At 42.1% G+C, this 27850-nt stretch overlaps 1 protein-coding gene and 1 long non-coding RNA gene across 7 annotated transcripts in view; one reads left to right on the top strand and one right to left on the bottom strand.

Moving 5' to 3' along the window:
- Nucleotides 1–27850, bottom strand: part of ARHGEF3 (Rho guanine nucleotide exchange factor 3) — a 313773-nt gene that overhangs the window by 131719 nt on the left and 154204 nt on the right. For all 6 annotated transcript variants that reach the window (XR_009260854.1, XM_058726482.1, XM_058726485.1 and 3 more), the window contains one exon: nt 19215–19277. Coding sequence is in view for 5 of the 6 variants with exons in the window: in XM_058726482.1 (XP_058582465.1) it covers nt 19215–19277 (63 nt within the window). In the remaining variant the exon portion in view is untranslated. The remainder of the gene's footprint in view (nt 1–19214; nt 19278–27850) is intronic.
- On the top strand, nt 21025–22995 carry LOC131510015 (uncharacterized). Its single transcript, XR_009260855.1, has 2 exons — nt 21025–21108; nt 22770–22995. It is a non-coding gene; the product is annotated as an uncharacterized LOC131510015 (long non-coding RNA).

Here is a 27850-nt window from a genome sequence, read left to right as displayed (position 1 = left end):
GAACAGCTACTGTTGAGCCAACATCAAACCACTTTTTCAGAGGTTGGGGAAATACCCCTTCCCAAATCCTGGCTCTTGTTCCAATGTCCAAACAAAAAGCTTTTATGAGGATTATTTCACTGGGTGACATGCTTCGAAGAAAGCAGTCCCCTTGCAGCCGGAAGGTCAACAGTGCTGCTTTGTTTGAATCGGTGTCCTCTGTGGGGCTGAGGTTAAGTTGTGCCGCCCTCCGGGGATCTCTGTGGCAATGAGCATTCATTTAAAGACACACAGGATGAGGTTGCTGAGGGCAGCTGACCACGGCTGAGCAGCAAATGACACCTCCTGTCTTTCCTTTGGCCCTCTCATTAGATTTGTCAATGAAAATGTTATCGACCTCCTCCATTGGAAAATGTTTGTGGTTGTAGCTGAGCACGTCTGTTACAACTGCTGACACAGGATTCCAAAATCATAGGACCTAAGAGTCAAATGAACCCGCTCAGCAAAAACTCCTCTTGCTTTTTTCCACTCCATTTGGGCTGTGTTCATGGGCTGCTCCATTAGAATCTCTGCTTTCTCTCCTACTTATATGAAGGGTTTTGTTCTGTTCTTCTAATGAATCACATCTTGTGTGTTTCAAAAAGGCATCTGTTATGAACTGAATGTTTGTGTCGCCCTAAAATTCATATGTTGAAGCCTCAACCCTCATTGAAATGGTATTTGGAGGTGGGGCCTTTGGGAGGCAATTGGGTTTAGATGAGGTCATGAGGCTGGGGCCCCTACAATGGGATTAGTGTCCTTACAAGAAAGGGAAAGGAGACCAGAGCTCTCTCTTCTTGGCATCTGAGGACACAGATAGAAGGTGAGATGGTGGCCAGGAAGAGAGCTCTCACCAGGAACCATATCTGCTGGCATTCTGATCCAGATTTCCTAGCCTCCAGGATGGTAAGAAATAAATTTCTGGGGGCGCCTGGGTGGCTCAGTCGGTTGAGCGTCCGACTTCAGCTCAGGTCACGATCTCGTGGTCCGTGAGTTCGAGCCCCGCGTCGGGCTCTGGGCTGATGGCTCAGAGCCTGGAGCCTGCTTCCGATTCTGTGTCTCCCTCTCTCTCTGCCCCTCCCCCGTTCATGCTCTGTCTCTCTCTGTCTCAAAAATAAATAAAACCTTAAAAAAAAATTTAAAAATAAATCTTTCCTTGTTTAGGAGTGCCTGGGTGGCTCAGTCGGTTAGGCGTCCGACTTCGGCTCAGGTCATGATCTCGCGGTCCGTGAGTTCGAGCCCCGCGTCGGGCTCTGGGCTGATGGCTCAGAGCCTGGAGCCTGCTTCCAATTCTGTGTCTCCCTCTCTCTCTGCCCCTCCCCCATTCATGCTCTGTCTCTCTCTGTCTCAAAAATAAATAAACGTAAAAAAAAAAAATTAAAAAGAAATAAATTTCTGTTGTTTAAGTCACTCAGACTAAGGTATTTTGTTACAGCAGCCTAAGCTAAGACAGCATCCTAATTAAAGAATAGTCTTAAGTTTGCCATAATGAGAAATGGAAAAGTACGCATTAGTGTCCTTAGTACGCATGCTTGTGTCTTCTTCTTCCACCATCCAAGGGGTGGAGAGAAGGACTTGAAGCAAGGTGGTCACACAAGCAAACTTAAGATACTAGTCTCCCATTATTAACCAACATCTAATGTATTTACCTTCTAATCATCTACCTGAAGAACCCATGGTACTCCAAACATCATGGATCTGGGGAATTTAGATCTAGGATCTAGGATTTAGGAACTGGATTTAGGAACGATTTAGGAAGTGGAAAGGATGTAATCTGACTGCTTTACTTTATACATGTGGAAACTGAGGCCCAGAGAGGTGAGGCAACAGGTACAAGGTCAGATAGCTACACAATGACAGAAGTCAAAATAAAACCTGAGTCTTCTAATTTACGCTGAGAAGTACCTGTCCCAGATGAGGCAGGAAAGATACAAACTTCTGCACATGTTCCTCAAACTCCCCTGCTCCGTAACCAGCTAAGTCTTACAATGAATCCTGGCTTCCTCTGAGGCATTCACCACTCAGCAATGGGAAGAATCTTCTCAAAACACACACCACCCCCTTGCTTAAACCTCCCCCTCTCTCTGCTAGTGACTCCCTACTGTTCTTAGGATAACAATCGAAATCTTGAACATGTTCTTTGGGGCTCTGCATGGTCTGGTTTCTGCCAATTGCTCTAATCTTACCATCTACCACCTATCAGATGTACTTGCCTTTAAAGCAGCATGCTCCATCCTACCACAGGACCCTTGCACATGTTGTTCCCATGTTGCAACTCTTTCACTCTCCCCTTTAACCTAGTTAGCACTCTCCCTTCTTTCAGATCTCACTTCCTCAAAGAAACCTTCCTTGACCTTTCATGAATAGGTTAAGGTCCTTGATTAAATGCCCTCATAGCAACATACTACTCCCACTTTCAAAGCTTTTATTTCCACTTGTTATTATAGTCTTGTTACTGTAATTATTAATTAATATCTTCCTCCTCCACTGGACTGTAAGCTACCAGAAATTTGCCCATCTTTGTTTACCATTTTAATCCTCTTACTATCAGCACAGTGCAAACATAGAGATGCTCAATAAATATGAATATGAATAAAAGAATAAATGAGAAAAAGAACTAAAAAATACATGTAAGGTCTTCGAATACCTGAGAATCTAGAAATGTCTTCTGAGTCACTTGCATATTGGGAAACTATTTCAATGATCAATACTGCTTCACATAGACCTTTCTAGGAGAGAAGGAAATGATTTGATACCCTTCTCTCAGAAGCATGCTTTCTTCCTCAAGACCACATCACATAAAATATAGTAACATGTCAACATGTCAACTCAGGCAACATGAGATCTTCCATCAAATGTGAGTTCCCAAACTAAACAAAACCTCTAGGGTCCCAATGGCAATTTTGTCCCTTACTGTGGTTTCCCCAGATCCCATCAATCAAGTCCTTCATTATATAACACACAGAGATAACCCTCCCTTCATACCGTCCCTGTTTTCAGACACATTCTTCATGACCGTCGTCAGCAGCCGGCTCATTTCTCATTTCAGACACTCCTCCACTTTCCCGCGGGGACAGCAAGCACATGGCAGGCCATTTTCCCGCAATCTGACAACAATTTAAATTAAATCTCAGCCTCAATTTCTGGTTGTACTGTGGAGAGAGACCATCATCGAGGAACACGGCGAAACTTAAGACAGCCATGTGGCAGAGAACACAGTATGGCACTTCAGACACAAAAGCACAAGCAAACCCCCTTTTCTATGTGAAAGCAAATCAACATGAAATATCGACTGAAAAGGGAGACAATTTACAATTTTTCATAGCCGAATATTTTTCAGCTAAACATAATATTCAAGTTTGTGAAAACAAAACCATGTTAAGATGTTTTCTCTCTTCTCTATGGAATTTAGTCAGTTCCTGTGGCTTTCATGATATCTGGACAGGTGGCTGGTGAGATATAATCTGTGAGTGTGGACACATCCAAAGCACAGTCGCCTCTGTCAGCTGTGGGTGGGTCATCTGCCTTTTGAGTTATTTGCAAATAAAAACAACCCTATCTTTCTTTTAAATTGCTAGCATGATTAAACTGGGTACATCATCATGTCCATTTAGGGAGGGTCCATTCAGCACCTCTGATTTTGTCTTCCCACTGTCTTATAATCAATAAAGCCTTTTAATAAATAAAGCTTATAATCAATAAAAGCCATTTTTAAAGTTTTTTTTTTTTTTTTAAATTTTTTTTTTTTTGCAACGTTTTTTATTTATTTTTGGGACAGAGAGAGACAGAGCATGAACGGGGAAGGGGCAGAGAGAGAGGGAGACACAGAATCGGAAACAGGCTCCAGGCTCCGAGCCATCAGCCCAGAGCCTGATGCGGGGCTCGAACTCACGGACCGTGAGATCGTGACCTGGCTGAAGTCGGACGCTTAACCGACTGCGCCACCCAGGCGCCCCTAAAGTTTTTTTTAATGTTTAATTTTGAGAGAGAGAGAGAGCGAGCAAGTGGGGGAGGGGCTGAGAGAGAGGGAGACGCAGAATCCAAAGCAGGCTCCAGCTCTGAACTGTCAGCACAGAGGTCGATGTGGAGCATGAACTCACCAGCCGTGAGATCATGACCTGAGCTGAAGTCGGGATGCTCACCCAACTGAGCCACCCAGGTGCCCCAATAAAAGCCATTTTAAACCACAACCTTATTTACCTTCTCCAAGTAAAACAAGCCAGACACAAGGTACAGGGAGGCTAAAGGTGGTGACCAGCATGACAGGTGCCTGGCACCACTTTCCCACTTGGGGTCTCTCCAAAGCAGCTCCCTTATTTTCTTCGCGGTACTGAGAATGCTCAGGAATGCAAGGCACGCTCACATTTCAATGCAATCTCCAGAACACATTCCAGGGTGAGATACAAATAATGTACTAGTTCTCCGTGGGTTTTACATGGCTTAGAATACACTCCTTTCCATTAACGCGGCCCAACCACAGATGAGTCCAGTGACAACTCCTCACAAACTTCTCTCCTCCTCTGACCACATGGTGGGCACAAGGAACAGAGCTCCGCACTCAATAAATACCAGTCAAATGGAAAGGAATTGAGAGTTCAAAAGGGGAATGTTTTTCATTTTAACAGAAAATTTCCGTTCTGACCATTATCCTGAGAGAGGTAGATGTGTAAGCACCAGCATTAACGATTCCACATCTGCACAAACCATGTGTACATTCCATATTGCTTATATCCTCTTATCTCCAGGCTCATTTATTTTATTAGCTCATAAAACCCTGGCGCTATGTTCACTTATCTTGCTTTGGATACCACGAGGCCTCTTCAGGTAGGTAGGTCTTGGTTTTTCCTTCTTGTCTTATCACTTTTCTTCAAAATGAGAGAACGCAAAAATGTGCATAGGAAGACAGACATTCTCAAAAGGTTGCCAAGATAAATCCAAGTCATGTTTACAGGAACCGTCCAAAGGCAGCAAGAAACATGTACAATGAAGTGACTACTCATTCAGTTATCCAGCAAATGTTAATTGGATGCACTCTGTGCCAGACATGATCCCAGATGTTAGGAATAAGGCAGAAAATGAGATAAAAATTGTATTTTAGTGTGAAGAGTCACATACAAATAAATAAAAAATACATAATGTGGCATGTAATGACACATATTATGAAGAAAAAAATAAAGTTAGGTAGGAAGAGTAGGTAGTGATTGAGGGGGTGGTGGGGGGTATGGGGGACAGAAAAAGCCCATTCAAGGACATTTGGGCAGATACCTGAATGCAGATGAGGAAGTATGCCACATAGGTATCAAAAAGAACTTTCCATAGAGAGAATCAGCTTTGCCAAGACCCCGGGGTGTGAGTGTAGAAGAAAAAGAGGGCCAGGGTGTGAGAGCATAGGAGAAGGGAGAGTGGTAGGTGATGGGGTCCAGAAGAAGCCTCATGAGCTGATACTGCTTGGCCTCTAGGGTCACTAGGAGGGTGTAGCGATGCCACTGAGTGAGGAGGGAGACAGTGTGTAACTTAGGCTTAAGGGAAACTCCCTGAGAGTAGACAACAGAGGGTCAAGGGAAGAAGCAAGGAGACCCAGTGGGAGGCTTCTGCACCCATCCAGCCACTGTAGAGACTTGGAAGCCTGATAAAGGTGGTCCTGCTGGAGGTGATAATGGTCTGGTTCTGGCTCTATTGCAAAGCAGAGCTCAAAGAGGTGCTATCAGCCAGTTACCCCTCGTTGGTGATGCTTAGATCTGAGTCAAACTCTGCAGAATGAAATCAACAGCTGAGACATTTTGTTAAATACTTCTATTAATTATTATTTACAAATAATAATTCATTTAAAATCAAACTTGTTCCCCCTAAAAAGGCACAGAACTCCCTCTTGTTTTAAGCAACACATAAACATCATCTTTATTTCCACCTTCCTGGTATTACTTATCTTTTATGAGAGTTCCTAAATTTACATTTGAAAACAACCCACTCAACAAATCTTTCTGAGGGCTGGATACATACCAGGCACTTTCTTGGGCACCAGGATAACTATTGAGTAGTGCCTCAAATAGACAATATTTCTATGTCCCATCCCATGCTCCTGGATTATTTTACATCAGCAGTAATGAAGTGCTTACTGTTCAAAAGCCCTACTACGTTATCTTTCTGAATCCTTACACAACTCAATTATCATCTATAACACAGAGAGGTTGGATATGCTGCCCAAGGTCACACAGCTAGGAAATGATGAGGCCAGAATTCAAAACACCAGAACCAGAACTCCACTTCTGCATGCTCCTGGATTTAAGGTACAATCCCGAATATGAGTCCCAAGAGACTTATACTCATTCTTCCTCGTCATTTTGGGCAGGACACTTGACTTGTCTCAACTTCAATTTTCATATCTACAAAATGAAATGTATTCAACTAAATAATCTCTCAGGTCACTGCCAGGTCTAAACTTCTAGAGATCTTGCTCCGACACCCAAGGCTCCCAGAGCCAAATACACCAACAGTGAGGACACAAAGCAAAGCCCACCCACCACACAGTATAATTTCTCAAGGTCAGCTTTTGCATAAAATAAAGTGAAGCACTTCCCCATGTGAACCTTTGCATAGACCAGCTAAAAGAAAGTAAATCAATTTCAAGGATACTCTAAGGGGGGAAAATGTTAGTAGCAGTGGAATTCACAGCAAAATTCCTTTCTTTCAGGGGCGCCTGGGTGGCTCACTCAGTTAAGTGTGTGACTTTGGCTCAGGTCATGATCTCGTGGTTTGTGGGTTCAAGCCCCACATCGGGCTCTGTGCTGACAGCTCAGAGGCTGAAGCCTGCTTCTAATTCTGTGTCTCCCTCTCTCTCTGCCACTCCCCTGCCTGCACTCGGTCTCTCTCTCTCAAAAATAAACAAACAGTAAACAATTAAAACTTTTTTTTCTTTCAAAACCAACAGTCTGGAATTAGTCCCTTAAAAGAAGGAGAAAACTAATAGGTGTAGCTAAAATGTGTCTCCACTGTGCTTGGTTAACTTGTAACAAAATCTAGAGCAACCCCACTTGTCTCTTGACAAAAAGTCTTAATAAGTCTTACTTCCTGCAGTGCCCTTGTGCCTGACACAGGGTAAAGTTCAATAACTACCAGTTGATTGAATTAGTGCATGAATAACTCAATGAATGCACTAAAGAATGAACAAGTGAACCCATTAATTCCACAGTAATAAATATTTCCTTGATAGAATTTATATAGATCTGGACAGCAAATGCTTCATTTTCCTCTGCCAAATAAAGACAAAGAAAATCGTTTAGATGTATTGATTTTAGGGTTGAGTAGAAGATTCCAATTTTGTAAATTGGTATTTTGAGGTGTATGGGGAGTAAAAGAAATCTCATTTATAGAACTATAAGAGGAAAAAGTCAGTCTGTTCAGTTAAGAACCACAAGAAACCCCTTCAGTTCCCCACAGGATTCCTAAGAAGTTAACCCCAAGCTGCACTGATGACTGAAGATAAGCCCATGGTTCAGTTTCAAATGCTTTACCATCAATACAAGCCATGAATGTTGTTTGCAGAGAAAGAACCTACTCATATGGGGTCAACTCTCTCCATAAAATGATCAACACATAGCAGTGCTGAGTTAGACAGTAGGGTGGAGGAAGACACACAAACCACGAGGTTTCTTCTGGCCACTTCATTCTTTTGGCATTTTTCAGAAGTTACACAAGAATGTAAGTATCAATCAGGTGATGTAAAAATTTTATGCACAGTAAATGTCAAGGGAAGAAGTCAATATATCACCTTTTCTTCACAGAGAAGGAGCATCAGAAACAACTGAGAAAATAAGAAGAAAGAAAAACAGCTTCTGCTATTAAAACCTGGAATATATAACCAGATCAAAAAGGAAACTTGATGCAATTATGTAAGTCATTTGGGGAAAAACTCAATTAGCTGGGAACGGAAGCCTGGATGGAACTTCCTAACCAAGATTATTTACATAATTTTTAGGTGGACAGACCTCAGCTACATTTTAGGGAAAAAATCATATACAAAAGTATTTATGAACAATTATTTTCTAGTGACTTCTTACCGCAAATAATCTCAGTCAAAATAGAGTTACTGATAAATTGCAAAATTTTAAAGGCAGTTGAGATGTAAACTTTGCCAATGTATCAAATTTACTCTTTGAATTCACAACTACAGTTTCTTCTTCTTTCCTTCCTTCCTTCTTTCTTTCCTTCTTTCCTTCCTTCCTTCCTTCCTTCCTTCCTTCCTTCCTTCCTTCCTTCCTTCCTTCCTTTTAACCATGTATGATGCAGAAGGAATATGTTTCTGTATATGTAAGTTTAAAAGCTGGGGTGCCTGTGTGGCTCAGTCAGTTAAGCATCCAACTTTGGCTCAGGTCATGATCTCACAGTTCGTGAGTTTGAGCCCCACATGGGGTTCTGTGCTGACAGCTCGGAGCCTGGAGCCTGCTTCAGATTCTGTGTCTCCCTCTCTCTCTGCCCCTCCCCCGCTCACGCTCTATCACTCTCTCTCTTTCAAAAATAAACATTAAAAAAAAAATTTTTAAGTTGCATATAGTTTTGCTTAAATGACACACACGATGGAGACAAAACAACTTTCCTCCACCATTTCTCATAGCCTATTCAAATCTGCATTTGGTGACAGTTTGGTTTTTATTTGTTTGCTTTTCTTTGGTGTCCATGAATGGAAGCAGAACAAAATAGCACAAGAATCCAAACCACAAAAGTAGTAATTTAATATTATTCATACTACCATTAAAATAGCAAGGATCCACAGGAAGTTTTTTGCATTTACCTTACTGCTTGATCTGGAGTATGACATGGTCTTTGTAACTGGAAAATATTGGACATCAAAAGTGCCCCTCAATGGAGAATCATATTAAAGTAAACTATGACCTATTTGTTTTATGCATTAATAAGCAGAAGTTAAAATAATAAGACATATCCTTCACTTGCTTAATGAATAAATAAACTGTGGTACATCCATACAATGAGATATAATTCCAGTGATAAAAAAGAAGTGAGTTCTCAAGCCACAAAAAAGACACGGAGGAAGCTTAAATTCGTATTACTAAGTGAAAGAAGCCAGTCTGAAAAGGCTACATACTGTATGACATTCTGGAAAAGGCAAAACTGTCGAGACAGCAAAAAAGACCAGTGGTTGTAGGGGGTGGGGGAGAGAGGGATGAATAGGCTGAGCACAGAGGATTTTCAGGGCAGTGAAACTATTTTTTTAATTTTAATTTTAATTTTTAAGTTTATTTGTTTTCAAGAAAGAGAGAGAGAGTGAGCATGATCAGGGAGGGGCAGAAAGAGGGGGAGACACAGAATCCGAAGCAGGCTCCAGATCTGAGCTGTCAGCACAGAGCCCAATGCGGGGCTTGAACTGATGAATGGTGAGATCATGACCTGAGTCGAAGTCAGATGCTCAACTGATGAGCCACCCAGGTGCCCCAGTGAAACTATTTTGTAAGGTACCAAAACGGTGGATATTTGTCATTATACATTTGTCAAAAGCTACAGAATGTACAACATTGAGAGAAGTCTAATGTAAACTACGGACTTCAGGTAATAATTGTGTGTCAGTGTAGGTTCATTGATTACAACAAAGGTACCACTCTGGTGGAAGATGTTGATGATAATGGAGGAGGGGGCTCTGCATGTGTAGGGTCACCGGGTATAGAGAAGCTCTCTGTACCCTCTCCTCAATTTTGCTGTGAATCTAAAACTGTTCTAAATAACAAAGACTATTTTTTTAATGTTTATTTTATTTTTGACAGAGAGAGACAGAGCATGACCAGGGGAGGGGCAGAGGGAGAGGGGGACACAGAATCTGAAGCAGGCTCCAGGCTCTGAGCTGTCAGCACGGAGCCCGACGCAGGGCTCGAACTCACGGACCGCAAGATCATGACCTAAGCCGAAGTCGGACGCTTAACCGACTGAGCCACCCAGGTGCCCCAATAAAGACTATTTAAAAGGGGGGAAAAAAAGCAAGTTGCAAAAGTAAAATAAAAAATGACAACACTTATATCTGCAAAAATCCACCACAAGCTAATTTTTATACCTATATGTCTAACTAGGTCTAAATACCTGGAAGGAGACTAAACTGATAGCCAGGATTATACCTGGGGAGATACGTGGACTCGGAGCATGGCCAAGGGGCTGTTAGCTCTATTGCTGTTGTTTGTGGGTTTGTTTTTTTTTTAATTTATTTATGTATTTTGAGAAAGACAGCATGTGCATGTGTGAGCGGGGGAGGGGCAGAGAGAGAGGGAGAAAGAGAATCCCAAGCAGGCTCTGTGCTGTTAATGCAGAGCCTGACATGGAGCTTGATCTCATGAACCACGTGATCATGACCTGAGCCAAAACCAAGAGTCAGAAGCTTAACCGACTGAGCCATCCAGGTGCCCCTGATTTTTTTTTTTTTTTAATGATGAAAATGTGTGCAGTGTTACTTGCATAATAAAAACAAAATTGTTTTTTTTTCTTTAAAATATTCACTTTATAGGGGCGCCTGGGTGGCTTAGTTGGTTAAGCGTCCGACTTTGGCTCAGGTCATGATCTCGCGGTTCATGGGTTCGTGACCCGCATCAGGCTCTGTGCTAACAGCTTGGAGCCTGGAGCCTGCTTCTGATCCTGTGACTCCCTCTCTCTCTGCCCCTCCCCTGCTCACACTCTGCCTCTCTCTATATCTCAAAAATAAATAAATGTGAAAAAAAATTTAAATATTCACTTTATATTTTATGCTTAAGAGGTCCAAAGTAAATTACAGATATCATGACGTTCTATCCCTAAATACTTCAGAATTAATTTCTAACAAATAAAAACATTTTTATACCCTAAAATTATTTTTTTCTAATAAAAGAAACAGAAAAGATGTACTAAAATATTAGGGTGACTCAACCTATTTCAAAAAGCTAAGGTGATATCAGAGAAAAATCTAAATCCAAGTGTTGAAAATTGATTTAATGGTTATTGAAAGGTTTTCCTAAAAACATTATCATCATTATCCCAGCCCCTTATTATTTTTTTTTTATTATTTTTTAAAAGTAGGCTCCATGCCCAGCATGGAGCCCAATATGGGGCTCAAACCTATGACCCTGAGATCAAGACCTGAGCTGAGATTGAGATGGACACTTAACTGACTGAGCCATCCAGGCAACCCCCCAGCCCCTTACTTTTATACAACATTTTACATTCTCTTCTTTAAAACACTAATAATTTCACATACCGACATGTCAAAATTAGTTATATTTTTTTATTTCAGTCATTTGAATTACAAAGGTAATAAAATGTAAAAGGCTATCATAACAGATGGAGCATCTTAACCAAGGACTCCTAATTTAGAATCCTCAGACCCCCAGGGAGTACATGGATAAAATTTAGGACATCTGTGAACTTGGATGGAAAAAAATTCATCGTTAGTCTGAAATTTAACATTTTCTTCCAGTTTGAATGAAGACCGCAGATCACAGAAGCATTAGCAGACCTGTGACACTGTCATCATAGAAATCACTGTATTTTCAAACTACAAAGTGGTTGGTGTAGGTATTTCAAAATACCACTTACTCTTATCATCTCATAGAAGGTGTATTAGTTATTAGACTTGTCTGCCAGATCTTGTTACTTAAAGCTTTAAGAAGCTTATGTGTAATTCTTACCACCAATTTATAATTTAAATATTTTGCTAACTGTATTTCAATATAACTGGATTTTGTTGTAATCTTACATATTTGATTTTAGGCCCACATTGATGGTCTTCTGTGGGGAAGGGGTGTTCACAGGTTTCACAAGATGTCAAAGGTTAAGAACCCTAGAATTCAATCTCTTCTTCACATAATTCCAATCTCCCAAATAACCACTACCCACAACGCAGTGCATATTCTTCGATGTTTATTCCTCTACAGAGACAAATATACAAATTTATATTTTGTGTGCTCTGTCATTGTGTTTTACATTTATATTTTATAATATATGTACAAGTCTCTATAGAATTTGAGTATTCATGCTGTTTCCAGCTTTGGGCTATTATTTTTTAAATGCTGAAATAAAACTCCTTGTATATGACTCTTCATATACTGGTATTTAAAAAAAAAAATCATGATCAGTTTGGTTTATGGAATGGTTGTCCCAACAAAAAAAATATAACCATAATTTAACCTTAAATTTAACCATAAAGTCAGTTTTATATTATGAAATCAACAGAATAATAGCTAGTATTTTTGTACTTACTATGGGCTAGATCCTAAGTGCTTTACATGAACTAACTCCTTTCAATCCTTACTACCCTAAGGGCACTGTTTTGATTTCAGTTTCCATGTGAGGAAACTGAAGTATAGAGCAGTGTTCAGTCTCTAAGCTCCCAAAGTGTGTGATTCTGATGACAAATTCAAACAAATAGGTATTCTCAGAGCATGAGAAGTCTCATCTAACACGGGCCCCATCAGTGTCACTTTGAAGGCAGTGGTAAATGATGATTGACACTTGGTTACATCATTACCTTCTGAAGGTGTCTCCTGAAGTTCCTTAGAATTTCATCGTCACGGTGCGTTTCAAGAGGGAGGTCAAAGAGTAAAGATCACACTGATGATTACAACCCACCACCTAGTCAATTCGGCCAAAGGCTAGATGGAATATGTCCAGTGTCAATAATGAGCAAATTTGCCATTAGACATGGCAGCATCAGAACCACCTTGAACACAACATAGGGTCTCCATTATGTTAGGCCCAAAGAAATTTCACAGGCAGCAACAGCAGATCATAAATCCAAAACAGAAAAAAATGCCAACAGGTTAAATATAAGCACATGCCAGTGAAGACCAGGCTTGGTCTCCTGGGTGGTCAAAGCCTTATTACACGCTCCCATTATTCATCAAGGCCCCATGCTAGCCAGGGCAAGGCTAACCCTCTCCCCAGTTAGCAAGTTCCAGAATAGACCAAGAGAAACAAAACCACAGAAATGGTATCTTTTTAAATTATCTGGACTGTGCTGAGCAGAGATAAAGTAATCCCTGCTGCTATTTAACATTTGCTTTAACATATCCTAGCAATGAAACATCATTTAGGTTCATTGAGGCAGGAAAGTTCTTTCCCCCTTCTATATCCCTATAACAGGGTAAATAATCAGAAAGCACAGGTAACAAAAAATGTCATAAACCTCCAAGGTTTGCCAATAAGAGGAGCTGAATGTCCTGTACATCATCTACTACCAGAAGTCATGGAGCCTAATGATTTCACCTTCTTCCTGGCCTGGAGGCCGTGTGGGGAAGCTGTGGAATCCGACCATCCTGGGCTTGAATCTAGGACTAAGCTAGGACTTTGAGCAAATTTTTTATCTCTCTGAGACTCAGTTTCCTCATCTTCAAAAGGGTATGATAACACCTATGGTGACAGGGTGGTTGTGTGGATTCAGTGGATCTTATCCCATCCCCACTCATGGTTCAGCCACCTGCTCCCATGGGGAAGCCCCTTCAGCAGGGAAAGGATGCCCCCCAATACTAGCTCTACCTGTACTGGTCCCATCCCCGCCAGTCACAAGAGGGGCCTGGGCCCTGCCAGGGGCAGCAGGAGGGACTCTTCCCAAAGACGAGGTATAAGCAAATGCCCCATATAAAGTCACATACTTAGCAAGAGACCAGCAATACAGTTGAAAGAAATGGGCCAGAGAAACATGAGAACAATCCCTGTTCTGAGTTTCTGAATGAGAGTCAACTGCCCTGAACTGCATTTCTACCTCTCACTGCTAGAAGGGGTACAAACCTGCTCATGGGTTTAAAAATATTTATACTCTGTTAGCTAGGAATTTCGTATTTTATCCATTTTATCCTACTGATAAAAGATTACACAGATACTCTTTTTTTTTTTTTTTAATTTTTTTTTTTTCAATGTTTTTTATTTATTTTTGGGACAGAGAGAGACAGAGCATGAACGGGGGAGGGGCAGAGAGAGAGGGAGACACAGAATCGGAAACAGGCTCCAGGCTCTGGGCCATCAGCCCAGAGCCTGACGCGGGGCTCGAACTCACGGACCGCGAGATCGTGACCTGGCTGAAGTCGGACGCTTAACCGACTGCGCCACCCAGGCGCCCCACACAGATACTCTTAAATGCCTGTCAATGTTATTTATAATAGTAAAAAATTATAATTTACCTAAATATCCAATAAAGGATTGGCTAAAAACAACTGGTGCATTCATCTAACAAAGCACTATATAGTTATTAAAAATAATGTTCTTGGGGCACCTGGGTGGCTTGGTTGGTTAAGCGTCGGACTTCGGCTCAGGTCATGATCTCACGGTCTGACAGCTCAGAGCCTGGAGCCTGTTTCGGATTCTGTGTCTCCCTCTCTCTCTGCTCCTCCCCTGTTCATGCTCTGTCTCTCTCTGTCTCAAAAATAAATAAGCGTTAAAAAAATTTTTTTTTAAAAAAATAATGTTCTTAAGGAACATTTTTGGATGTGGTGACATGATCTCAATGTAGTAAATGAAAACTTCAGGAATAAATTAATATGTGTTATGATCCCAATTTTTAAAATTTGTGCTTATATAAACTTAAATATATATGCTACTTAGGGATACACGTATTGTAGCAAGTTTATAGACAGGCAAGGCAACAATAAACATTAAACATCAGCAGAGCAAGGGGTTTGCAAGAACTTTCCGCTTTTTTGTTAAGGGCATATTTCCTCAGTTGCATTAGTGGTTACATTTTATATTATCTTTGATGCCATTTTGTATGTCTGCACTATTCATAATGAAACATTTTAAAGTGTGTGCATAAAATGCCAAGAAGATAATGCATCAAAATGTAGCTACTGCCTTGAGGTGGGATTATTAATGACTTGTCTTATTCACATTGTCCAAATTTTCTACAAAGAACATGTATTCATTCCTTTTCATCTTTTACATTGTTTTTATCACTGGAAACTATTTTCATGCCTGCCCCAGAACTCATTTATTTTTTGAGAAAGGATGCTTGGTGCTAGGCGGTGCCCTCCATCAGGGGCTCACCTGGTTCTTCCACCAAGGGCCTCTCCTAGGGCATCATGAACACTGGCTCTTCACTCAGGCATCTCTCTCCCGTTAGAAGTTAAACCAGAAAAGTGCTGTGGGGGAAGCAATGTCCCTGAAACCATCCCACTCGTATCCTCTGACGTGAGAGGAGATTTGTAGGCGGCTGCTAGGAGCACTCTCCACTCTGCAGTTTGTTCTCAAAAGCATAGGTTGCCTTTTTTTTTTTTTTTCCTTTTTTTTCTGGAATAGTTTGTGTTCCATCCTGCCAGGAAGCTGGGGGCTCAGCCACTGGCTCGGATAAAGCGGTGGGAAAAATTAGAGAACAATTATAGCGTCAACTAGCATAGGCATTCCATCACAATTCATTTTCCACCAAGTGCTGGGGGTGGAGGGTGGGAGAATAATTCTTTGGAGATACCTTAAGACCCTTCCAATTCCCTTTTTAAGAGGAACTCTAAAATGGGGTCTTGGCTGAGCTCCACTGGGCCCATGAAATCACACGTCAATCTTGTAAAATTTTCTTGAGTCCAGATTCCCAAAAGAGTCCATGACCCCCCAAATAATGGAAGATTCTTATCTGAAAAAATAAGCTTTTTTCTTAGCTTATACACTCCTATTTGGTCTGTAAGCCCAAGTTCAATAGGAGGTTAGGAGGAAAAACTCCTTTCCAGTCACCTATCAGAATTGTCATCTGAGGCTTTAAACTGAAGCAAGAGGGGCGCCTGGGTGGCGCAGTCGGTTAAGCGTCCGACTTCAGCCAGGTCACGATCTCGCGGTCCGTGAGTTCGAGCCCCGCGTCAGGCTCTGGGCTGATGGCTCAGAGCCTGGAGCCTGCTTCCGATTCTGTGTCTCCCTCTCTCTCTGCCCCTCCCCCGTTCATGCTCTGTCTCTCTCTGTCCCAAAAATACAAAAAAAAAAAAAAAAAAAAAAAAAAAACCAACAACAAAAACGTTGAAAAAAATAAACTGAAGCAAGATGTCAGTGGGAATGTTTGGGGTTATCATCACTCAGACACCCTGAGGGGCCCTATACATATTTTTTAATCAAAGGGGGAAGATTTCCTCTGTGTTAATATCTGCCTACTCTATGCCACAGATATAGTTCTTTAAAAGGGGTATGTATGTTAAATTCTACACACACATTAGGGTTCACTGGTTTTTTTTTGCTTTTAAAAACCAATCAAACAATAAGTAAAAACCAAGAGCTCAATGTATATGCAGCACTGCGCTGCAACGCAATGGAAATTTGACCATGATCCCCAAAGGACCCCATCCCCTCATCTAGTAACTTCTTATTGAAGCTACACATCTGATGACTATCTTTCCACTTATTAAATGGAATCAAAATTGAGAGTTACTAGTATTATTTTCCCAAACCCTCACATCCTCTCATATGAGTCATCCATCAGAACCCACCTTCTTTTTAGATACTTTCCACTACACATAGAAACAGTTTCAAGCAACTCTTCAGTAATGCTGCTGGTTAGTTAAGGGGCTGCAATTACTGAGCTATTGCCATTTTAAAGCATCTTCGAGTGACCTGCAAAGGCCATTTATTTATTAGAACACTTAATTTATTGGACTCATCTATTTATTTAGACATTATTGCCTTTTATGGAAAATAATGTGAGTGACTGCACCTCCTACTTACTCAGTTCAAAATATGTCTGCTGAATGGCTATTAGGTAGAAAGCATGGAAAATCAGTACCACTTCTCCCAAGGCCTCGTCTTGACCTGTCACACATCTTATCATTTCCATATGACTGGGATTGTCAGTAAACCTAGAACACACCAGTTTTCATGTCTTCTAACAGTTTCTAAGAGTCTAGGAGATTTGTAGGGTCTTTCTAACTTTTACATTTATTATAATACTATGTGATAATATCTGTAGGAAACTTGTCCCAGGTTCTAGAATCTGCCAAGATTCAGGAAAAAATGCCAGGCAAATTAGAAAGGAATTTGGCCATAGCATATCCCTAAGCATAAAGCTAGATTTCTATAAAAGTCTCTTTATTATAACAAAACATGTTATGAGATGATTAAAAGAGGGGGGGTGTGGAGAGAAATGTCTTTTGTAGCCGCACCAAGAGAAAAGAGGTTGGATCATTCATTATATGAGACTTAAGTGACCTTCATGAGAAGGCAAGGTCATTGATGCTAATCAAGACAAAAACCGAATCACAACTCACAAATAATCTTTTCATATAAGAGAGTTTAGTGGTTTTTTAATTTAAAAACTTCTAGAGACATGTTTTCCTGAAAAATAAATATAGTATAATGTAGTTGAAGAAATATGTATGATGAGGTATAATTGTAGAAACGACTAAAGTCTTACCTAAATCACTACATCTCCCTGGGCTTCTACTGTTCATTTTCAAAGTGAGAGGACAGAACTAGATGGTGGCTAAGGTTCTTTCAATTCTAAAAGTCAATGATTCTAATAATTCCCACAAAATTAAAAACATTCAAACAACAAAAACCTTACTGCTACTAAGAGTTTCATTGACTCCACCTGTCAATAATAAAACATTCAGTGAGTAAAGTAAAACCCAGAAGAACATCATCTTTTTGTCCTGTTACCATGGTATCCTAGTAAACTGGTCCAACTCCATCAATCTGATGGTCTAAAGACTGGAACAAACACCATATGGTGAAATAAAGATGTCCAAGTACCTTAATTAGACACCAGCTCAGAATCATTCCATCATGGCTATTTGCATCACAGAAAACTCTGCAATAATTAGAGGTGCCTGGATGGCTCAGTCAGTTAAGCGACAGACTCTGGATTTCGGCTCAGGTCATGATCTCACGGTTCGTGAGATCAAGCCCCAAGTCGGGCTCTGTGCTGTCAGTTCAGAGCTTGCTTGGGATTCTCTCTCTGCCCCTCCCCTGCTTGTGCCCTCTCTCTGTTTCTCTGAAAATAAATAAATAAAAACATTTAAAAATAACTGGAAGAGCATTGTTTATACTGGAAGAACATTTAACTAAATGCTGTCATACGAGAACCCAATAATCCATGTTCAACAAAGTTCCAAATATTCACAATGGTTTCAGAGGACTTGATCTCAAACTTTTTTTTTTTTTTTAACAAATGAGGAAACTGAGGCCCAGAGAGGAGATTCAACTTGCCCAAGGTTGCACTGCTAGTTATAGGCAGAGCCAGGATCATGACCCAGTTCTTAATTATTAGCACAGAAGCCTTCTCATCTCATAACAATGGCTTCTGTGGTTTCCACAGAGGAGAAGACCAGGGCCCAAAGCTGGATGGATCCACCATGCACAATGACCAGACTCCAAGGAAGTACAGATGATGGATGGACACAGGGATCCCAGGAGGGCCTGAATATCCACCCCCAGCCCTTTGATAATAAGTGCATTGGAGGCCCATGTTGGCTTCCCAGTTGTGTCACTGGGGAGACAAAGAAGCCATACAAAGAAAGCTGCTGAAATTAAGCACCGAGGACACAGCCTGAAAAATTCAAGAAAGTTCTTTGCCTCTCTCATCACCAGCACTCGACTAACATGTCATTAAATATCTTTGCAAACTTCTGCTTTTAAAGAAAAATAGAAGGCTCACATTTGGTGGGTGCCTAGTATGTCCCAGGAAGTGTGCTTGGTAGTCTCACTTTTGTTGTTTTATTTGATCCCCACAACAATCCTGTTAGGTGACGTCTTTTCATCCCTATTTTCCAGATGAGAAAACAGAGGCAAGGAAAGGTGTCACATAAATGGTAAGTGTAGAATCTGGAGTCAAACGAAGATCTGTTAAATCCAAAGTCACTCACTCTGCCAGCTGCTGGAGACTTCTCCCAGCCTTTGGGCACCGGCTGCCTGACCAACTCACTAACTTCCCTGTAAGGGAGACAAACATCTGACCATCTTCTGGAACCAGCCTCTAAAACAGCACAGTGGCATTTATCTAGACTCTACTCAGATGCACTGATTTCATACTTCATTTCATGAGAAAAACAAAAACAAAAACAAAACATGAGCAATGAAGAGCTTGGCTTGGGAGCTTAAGTCGGCCACGCAGCTTTCTCCAGTCAAGTGAAATGTCAAAAAGAGTTTTCCCCACTTCACAACTTCCATTGTCGGATCCTGGAAGCCCACTTATGGCACACAGCATGTTGACAAACAGATTCAGAGCTGAGACGTGTTCTCACGGCAGAGGAAACAGGAAGCGCTGTACTTACGCTTATGTCGAGACTGCAAAGGCTAACGGCATCCTCATCCTGGGTGCTCTGCTTGCGTTTTCGCTGCAAAACAAACGATAGACAAGGTTCAAATGCAAACAGGGATTATGGCTTTGATTAAGGGAAGAAAAAAAGCAATCAATCGAATGGCACATGCAACCCTTGCCATTTCTACCGTGTTTCCCGAATACCTTTTTTTTTTTTTTTAAATTTTTTTTTCAACGTTTTTTATTTATTTTTGGGACAGAGAGAGACAGAGCATGAACGGGGGAGGGGCAGAGAGAGAGGGAGACACAGAATCGGAAACAGGCTCCAGGCTCCGAGCCATCAGCCCAGAGCCTGACGCGGGGCTCGAACTCACGGACCGCGAGATCGTGACCTGGCTGAAGTCGGGACCCTTGCCATTTCTACCGTGTTTCCCGAATACCTTTAACCAACCTATGTAAATGAACAATTCTAAGAAAGCTTAAGAAATCATGGAGAAGCTTCAAACTCTAAGGTAATTGGTTTACATTATTCTGATTCCTGCTGCTACAATTTTTTTTTTGTATTTCCTTTTTTCCTAAATGTCTTTATATATTAAGGCTTAGATATTTAGATACAAAGTTCAGATTCTAACTTGGAAGAAGACGCTAGACCGGAAAGGAAATCTAATTCACTTGAAGATATTTCATTTCTAGAGGTGCTTTGTACTTGGGTAATTTAAATTTAAAGTTCTAAACTTCGTCCAGGATCCTGATATAATCACAGAACCAGAATGCTGGAACAAATCTTAGATATCATCTCCAATCTTCCTGTTTTATAGCCATCAACACCAAGAAAAATCATTACTGGAACTGAAGAAAACTGTATTTGCAATGAACTTATGACCATCTGCCAGGTTAGATGTGGAAAATATATTTTCTTCTTTATAAAAAGAAAAGAAACTCCATCTACAAACCATAATAGAGCTCATCAGGGATACATTCACCTCACTTCTGCATTCCAGCTCAACCAACCAGGCAAGTATCACTTGAGTCCCTATGGTGTGACTTTTTAAGTCTCCTGATCATAACTTGGCAGAAACTTACCAAAGGACCAGAATCACTGGCATGAAGTTCCCATGGAATCCAGAGACATGTTAGTCTTCAATCCCTAAAGAAGCCCACCTCTTCCTCCTCCTCTATCATACCCTGAGCAGGAAAGACAGCAAGTGGAAAGCAACCAGAGCCATCCTTGTCTGTTACTACAATTGTCCTAGTATTTCTTCAAATCAGTTCAAGGAAGATTTGTTGAACATCTATCATGAGCCTGGCCCTGCTTTTGCTTCTGGGACTGCAAAGACCAGCAGCAGCACAGAGTGAGTTTCTTAACTCACATTCTTTCAGGAGGGACAGACCCTGAAGGAATTAACTAGAATGTAGAAAAATCCAAACATCCTAGGAAGGTCACTTCACTTTTCTGAGTTACCCCTTCTCAACTCTTAAGGTGGGAGTGATGATATTAGCTTCTACTCTCAAAGGGAGAGGAGTAAATATGGTAACGCATTTTAGAGCTTAGCAGAGTGGCTGGAACACAGTGGGTGCTCAAAACATGGCTTAGAAGACTTTGCAAGCACAGTGAGGAATAATTAGTTTAGCGTCGGTGGGGGTTGGAGAGGTCTTCTCAGAGAAGAAGGTGTTTGCGTAGGCCAAAGATATTGGGAGGGGACGAGGGCCTCTTGTTCCATAGCCAGCTGCCTAGATCTTTAGAACCCCACAGATGCACATAGTTCTATCCAGAGAAATGGAGTCCTAGATCTTACATATTATTCCATCTGAGCAGTGGAATGATTTAGAGATGAAGGCCAGGAACCAGGATACCAAATCAGCCATCTGGGATAGTGCTCAAGAATCTGCATTAACAAACTCACCAGGTGATTTTGAGGGGGTCAGATACTCTATTCAGGGGCTTTGAGGGGAGCCTTGAAAAAAAGGGAAGAGCCTGCCATTTTGAGAATGCTTCGTGTTGGTATAGGGACCTGACCCTTACTGATTCATCATCTAGTTACAATTAAAAGCAGCACTGTGGTGTCAATTCACTGCTTAATATTTACAAGGTGACTTTTTGAGGCAAGTACAGCAAAGGATAATTTCCATTCTAGGATAAATAAACTGAAGTCAGGGGAGATAAACAATTTGTTCAAAGTAACGTGGCTAGGGTGTAACACTCTGAATCCAGGATTCTAATTTCTGGGGCAAAACCCTTCACACATATCACTGAAAGCATGCTTGGCAAATAGGTTACAACTCATTTGCTACCCGGAACGTCTGGTAGCCTCTGCCTGGAGCTGTACTGAGAAGCAGTACACAGCACAGCAAAATGGGACAATGCTGCAATCAATCAGTAACATGTGCTGGGGTGTAAGAGAGGGGACAGCTGCTACCCAGGATAGTCTGTGCCCTTCCTGAGTCTGGCTTCTCTTGCATTGAGAGGCCACAGTGTTATACCTGGGAGCTTGGGAAATGCCATGAGGGGCAGAGGCTCTGGGATGTTGTCTATGAGATGAATAATGCCTACCAGGTAGGGTTGTTGCTAGGATCATAGATGATATGCATATGGAGGCAGGAATGAGACCTGACACACAGTAGGCACACAATAAATAGCAGCTCCTGTCACGTGTTACCCAAATTGCAAGCCACACAGATATATGCTGCTACCCAATATTGTCAAGTTATAGAATTTCATGGTGCTACAATTCCAGTCTTAGAGCTCAACAATTTTGTCAATGCAACATGTTAATGGTAGCCTGTTACCTCAAGAAGCCCATCCTGGTGAAGGAGAGGGGATAATAAGACGGGTTTTTTTTTAATGTTTATTTTTGAGAGAGAAATAGAGAGAGTGTGCATATGAGCCAGGGCTGGGGAGAGAGAGAGAGGGTAAGAGAGAATCCCAAGCAGGCTCTGTGCTATCAGTGCAGAGCCCAACTCAGGGATTGAACCCACAAACCGTGAGATCATGACCTGAGCCAAAATCAAGAGTCAGATGCTTACCCAACTGAGCCACCCAGGCACTCCAAGAGTTTTTTCCCTCAGAGGCACATAGCTCTCTCCAGACCAACTCAACAATTACCCAGGGCTGGAACCCAGTCTCCAGAGCACCCCTAACCTCCGACACTTCATGTGCTCCAAGTGTCAAATCCAGAAGATAAACATCCTCTAGTAGCCTTTTTAATTAAGCCATGGCCACTTAATCGGGGATAGAGTGATCTCCTTAAGAAACCCACACATTTATAAAATGAAAGCTGAAGGGTTATCAAAATGGATTTTCTTTTCGATTTCTTTTTTTTCAACGTTTTTTTGTTTTGTTTTGTTTTTTTTGTTTTTTTTTTTGGGACAGAGAGAGACAGAGCATGAACGGGGGAGGGGCAGAGAGAGAGGGAGACACAGAATCGGAAACAGGCTCCAGGCTCCGAGCCATCAGCCCAGAGCCTGACGCGGGGCTCGAACTCACGGACCGCGAGATCGTGACCTGGCTGAAGTCGGACGCTCAACCGACTGCGCCACCAGGCACCCCTCTTTTCGATTTCTATTACAGGAGGTGGTGACTGACCACTGCCAGCAACCAAGAAGGAGCCTGATGGTTAAGTTCTGGGCCTGAAGCAAAAACTTCACAAGTGTCGTTTAGCCATCTGTTCACTTGTTTTGTGTTTACTGAGCACTTCTGATGTGCAAAGCCCTGCGGCGGATCTGGGGATACAGCAGTGAATGAGCTAGGCAAGCTCCATGCTCACTAACTGGGAGTAAAAAGAAAACAAAATAATTACAGATTGTGATCTCCATTGTGAATGAGTCAGATGAAGTGCTGAGACAGACTAGAAAGGGAGACACAGTTTAGAACGATAATTTACTTTTTTAATTTTTTTATGAATATAATTTATTATCAAATTGGCTTCCATACAACACCCACTGCTCATTCCAACAAGTGCCCTCCTCAATGCCCATCACCCATTTTCCCTCTCCCCCACCTCCCCATCCACCATTAGTTTGTTTTCTGTATTTAATAGTCTCTTGTGGTTTGCCTCCCTCCCTCCCTATTTGTATCTATTTTTTTTCCTCCTTCCCTTCCCCCATTTAATTTAATCTTTTGTTTTCTGGTTTTTGGCTGACCTTCTCATGAGCCATAAGCCCATGAAGGCAGGACTTGGTCTGTCAAGGTCACGTTCCAGAACCTGCTGCAGTACCTGATGCATGGCCCCCACACCCTACGATAGCACTTGATTGTTTTGCAGATGCCCTCAGTCCTGCACCCTTTGAGAAGCTTGTTATCTTCACCAATTACCCAACTCCAACGGGGGCACAGCGGGAGAGAGAGGGGACCAAATGGGCACCCATTCCACCAGACCAGCCAGCCTGATTGGCCCACGCGATGAAAGGTGTGCAGGTGACACAGCCCCATGCATGGGTTGCATACCACAACCTAGGAGCTTCTAAATTCCACCCAGGAATTTCTAAACTATTGGAGAGCTGAGCTCATGTCAACGATCTGAAGAACAGTTCATGGGAAATTTAAATCCTGGAGACACAGACAAATGTGTATCTCAGAAAGCAGAGGGTATGACAGGACACTACACTCATTTTGAACTTCACCAGAATGATTGATAATGACAATAACTAGTTTTGGCCAATTTAATACTCACCACCTTCCCATCACAGAACTAAATCTTCATATGCATGATCTGATTTGATTCTCACGACCATCCCAGGAGGTAGGCAGGAACAAGTGTTATCTCCATTTTACAGAGGAGGAGATGGAGGTTCAGAGAGGGGCAGGGATTTGCCCAAAGTTCTGTAATTAGCAAGAGGCAGAGCCTGGATTCATCAGGCTCCAGGCTATGTGTTTCCCCACTACACTGTCCTGTCCCAGAGTCTGGAAGGGCACATCGTACAGAGATGGAGTAAGGAAGTGTTGCACATGAGGAGTTGGGGAGGAAACACCTTTATAACTTATTCTATTAAAGAACTAGCCTTGAAGACAGTACACCTAGATAACATTTTGTGGTCCTTTATAGTTTTAGAAGCTATCACTGCCTGCCACCAGGTAGGCTAGGGCTGAGTCAAGCCACCATTTTACTTTCCCTGTGCATCAGAAACAAAGGGCAGCTTACCTGTGGGGGAGGGGAGGTTCCTAGGCTGGAAGGACACTGAGCAAACTGTCTGCATTTACACACTTGGCCCTGCATGTTCTCATCAGCCAATTGGAGGAGCTATGGACCCACCCTGTTATTCTTGTTCAATTTACTGAAGCGAATGGAGAGTCTACTTCCCTTTCAACCATGAAAGCAGAGCGCCTTGGGTGCTGTAGTTTGCGCTGATTTGCATACATAACTTTAAACCCCAGTGCCCTGTGCAGTAGGTCAATGAATAATTTCTGAATGAGTGACTAAACGAAAGAATGAATAAAGGAGGCCAGTGTTTTTGAGGTGACGCCCTTCCCTTCCGCTAACCACCTGGCTGCCAAAATTAAATCAAAACCTCAAAAGCAAAGATCACTGAAAGCTGACATTCTTCAACCTCAGATTTCCTTGGAGACACAAAACCTGCAAGTTTAAGCTACAACTCTTGCTTTCCAAATAAGAAAGGTTTTTTTCCCCTTACCAATGGAGGCATTTATTTTTCTTAAAATACATAGAGATGTTAAATCATGGCTGTTCAAACATTGGTCTAAGTGGGATATGGGTGACTTCCACTCCCCCTATGAGAAGGAATGTCAGATCTGTTCAAGGGTGAGGGACTCCCATGACCAGGGCATCTATCCAGGCACTGCCCTCAGCAATGGCACAGGGATTCATTCTTTAGGAGCAAGGAATCAAAGTATAAGAATACCTCAACTGAAGGGGAACAGCCAGCTTGAACCAAATCATAAGTGAACTTAATGGGCACTTGAACCCTTTGAACACCTAGGCACCTATCTAGGGCAGGCAGGAAAGGCAATTATACAGGGGAATTTATAAGAACAAAGGGGCTGAATATACTATCTGGTTCCTTAGACCTGCAGGTTACATATTTGATTAGATACTTTCTGGAGGTGCTTGGGTGCTAGAAAAACTCTCATGTTTCTCGAATCAAAAGAAACAAACAGGGGCGCCTGGGTGGCTCAGTCGGTTAAGTGTCCGACTTCGGCTCAGGTCATGATCTCGCGGTGTGTGAGTTCGAGCCCCGCGTCGGGCTCTGTGCTGACTGCTCAGAGCCTGGAGCCTGTTTCAGATTCTGTGTCTCCCTCTCTCTCTGACCCTCCCCCGTTCATGCTCTGTCCCTCTCTGTCTCAAAAATAAATAAACGTTAAAAAAAAATTAAAAAAAAAAAGAAACAAACAAACACAAAGCCCCTTTGTTAATTTGCAACAGAGCAAAGCCCTTCATATATTCAGATATAAGGTCTGATGGAGATAGGGGTATGTTTGGATGGATCTGAGTGGACTCTGTTTGAGACTCACTACTGGTAACACCATCCTGCTATCTCAACCATAAGTCTTCACCTGTGCTCCTTCCAACCCACTTTCATAAAGCATCTTTGTTCTCCAGGCCACTCAATGGCTCTCTCCTTTAGGCGTGGCTACCTTCTAATAGAACAAGGTAGACCACTAAATCTCATGAGTAAATGGTCCATAAACAACTAGTTTTTCTCTGGTGTCCTGGGTAAGGCTCTCTATGGAGAGCACTGACCCTATCCCTGACTGATCAATGTTCAGAAGAACTGGGCCAAGCCTTAATGTCTTATCCTTATTGGGCTCAGCTCCCATTCTCTCTAGACTCAAATCTTGAGATCTTTGAGGTTCGGAATCTCAGAATCCAAGGAGAATCCAGGTGCTTTCTAATGTTTATTTATTTTTGAGACAGAGAGAGACAGAGCATGAACGGGGGAGGGTCAGAGAGAGGGAGACACAGAATCTGAAGCAGGCTCCAGGCTCTGAGCTTTCAGCACAGAGCCCGACGCGGGGCTCGAACTCATGGACTGTGAGATCACGACCTGAGCCGAAGTCGGACGCTTAACCGACTGAGCCACCCAGGCGCCCCTCCAGGTGCTTTCTAATACACAAGCGGAAGGAAGTGAAAGCTGAAAGTGGGCACCTGCTATGAGCCAAGCACTGTGCTCACAATTTAAAGGACTGTTCCATTTAAGCTACTCTTTAACCCAGTTTAAATAAGAATTGCTGTGTTCATTTTACAGTGAGGGACACTCATGCTCACTCAAGGTCACAAAATTAGTAAATACTAGAGAGGGATTTCTCTCTAGGCCAGCCTAATTCTCAAACCACTGATCTTTCTGCCTTACAATGCTATTTCTCTTTTTATATTGTTTAAAAACAATATGGGGTGCCTGGGTGGCTCAGTCAGTTAAGCATCCAACTTCTGCTCAGGTCATGATCTCATGGTTCATGAGTTTGAGCCCCGCATCAGGCTCTGTGCTGACAGCTCAGAGCCTGGAGCCTGCTTCAGATTCTGTGACTCTCTCTCTCTCTCTCTCTCTCTCTCTCTCTCTCTCTCTGCCCCCTCCCCCACTTGTACTCTGTCTCTCTCAAAAATAAACATTAAAAATTTAAAAAAAACCAACATGTACCTTATTTGAATATATTAAAAATATAAAATATATTTAAACACATTTAAAATAATGCCTTTTAAAAACAATATAAAAGGCTCACAAGGTATTTCCCTACATACCTGAAGGAAATTAAGAGCTTAAATGAGACAGACCTGAGTTCAAAATCCAGCTCCACTATTTGCTATTTGGTGTGATAAACTTACTTCTTTATCCCTTCATTAGCTCAACAATTATTCACTGAGGACCTACAATGGGCCGGGGGCAGCTTCTAGATGTGGGGATCTGTGTCTATAAAACACTTCCATAAGCTTTGATTTCTCCATCATGGGGTTATTTCGAAGATTAAAGGAAATAAAATATTTAGAACAGGGCCCGGCAAATAGCAAAAGATTAAAAAATGGTCATTATTCTTGTTACTGTGGCACTTTCCATTACCACTGTTGTCGCCGCTATTCGGTTGTTATTTGACATTGTGAGGTGGGCAGGGTGGGTACCAGAGATGGGGATCCTACAGGATGGGGGGAACCTGGCTAGGACGCAGCCTGACCATCCTGGAACTACCCACGGCACACAGGGGTCTAAATGGACGCTCTCCAGATACCTTCAGTCACGTTTCCAGTGTGTTGTCCTTACTCCTCTCACAGACAGGGCAAATGCAAGGCCTGACTTCATTTTAAATGGCTGAGATTGAATTGATTAGTGTCGGAACAGCCCTGTTATTTAATCACAGGGCTTTTCTATTTAATAACCAAGTGAGCAGAGCAGCAAAAACACACTGATGGAAGGAGTGCAGCTCCCAACCTGACAGCAAATGGCCCCCGATTAGTCGTTTGTAATTATTAAATTCAAACCAGATCTCAAACCTTTTTTGATTTATCTCTTTGCTGGCAAACAGCTATGGTGGTTTCAGAGGCTTTAATGCCTCCCTTTCATCTGCGCCTTCTTTGGGGAGAGATTAGCAAAAGGATTTTGTGTTCTTGTACTTGCCCTTAGCTGGAGCTTGACTTGCTAAACTCACGTTTGGGCAGGGAACGGATCCACATTCTGTTTTGCTCCTGTCTGAAGCTGCAGGCGTGA

The sequence above is a fragment of the Neofelis nebulosa genome, chromosome 4, assembly GCF_028018385.1.
Source record: "Neofelis nebulosa isolate mNeoNeb1 chromosome 4, mNeoNeb1.pri, whole genome shotgun sequence".
NCBI lineage: Eukaryota > Metazoa > Chordata > Mammalia > Carnivora > Felidae > Neofelis > Neofelis nebulosa.
The sequence above is the reverse complement of the archived record's forward strand: the minus strand, read 5'-3'. Positions and strand labels throughout refer to the sequence as shown.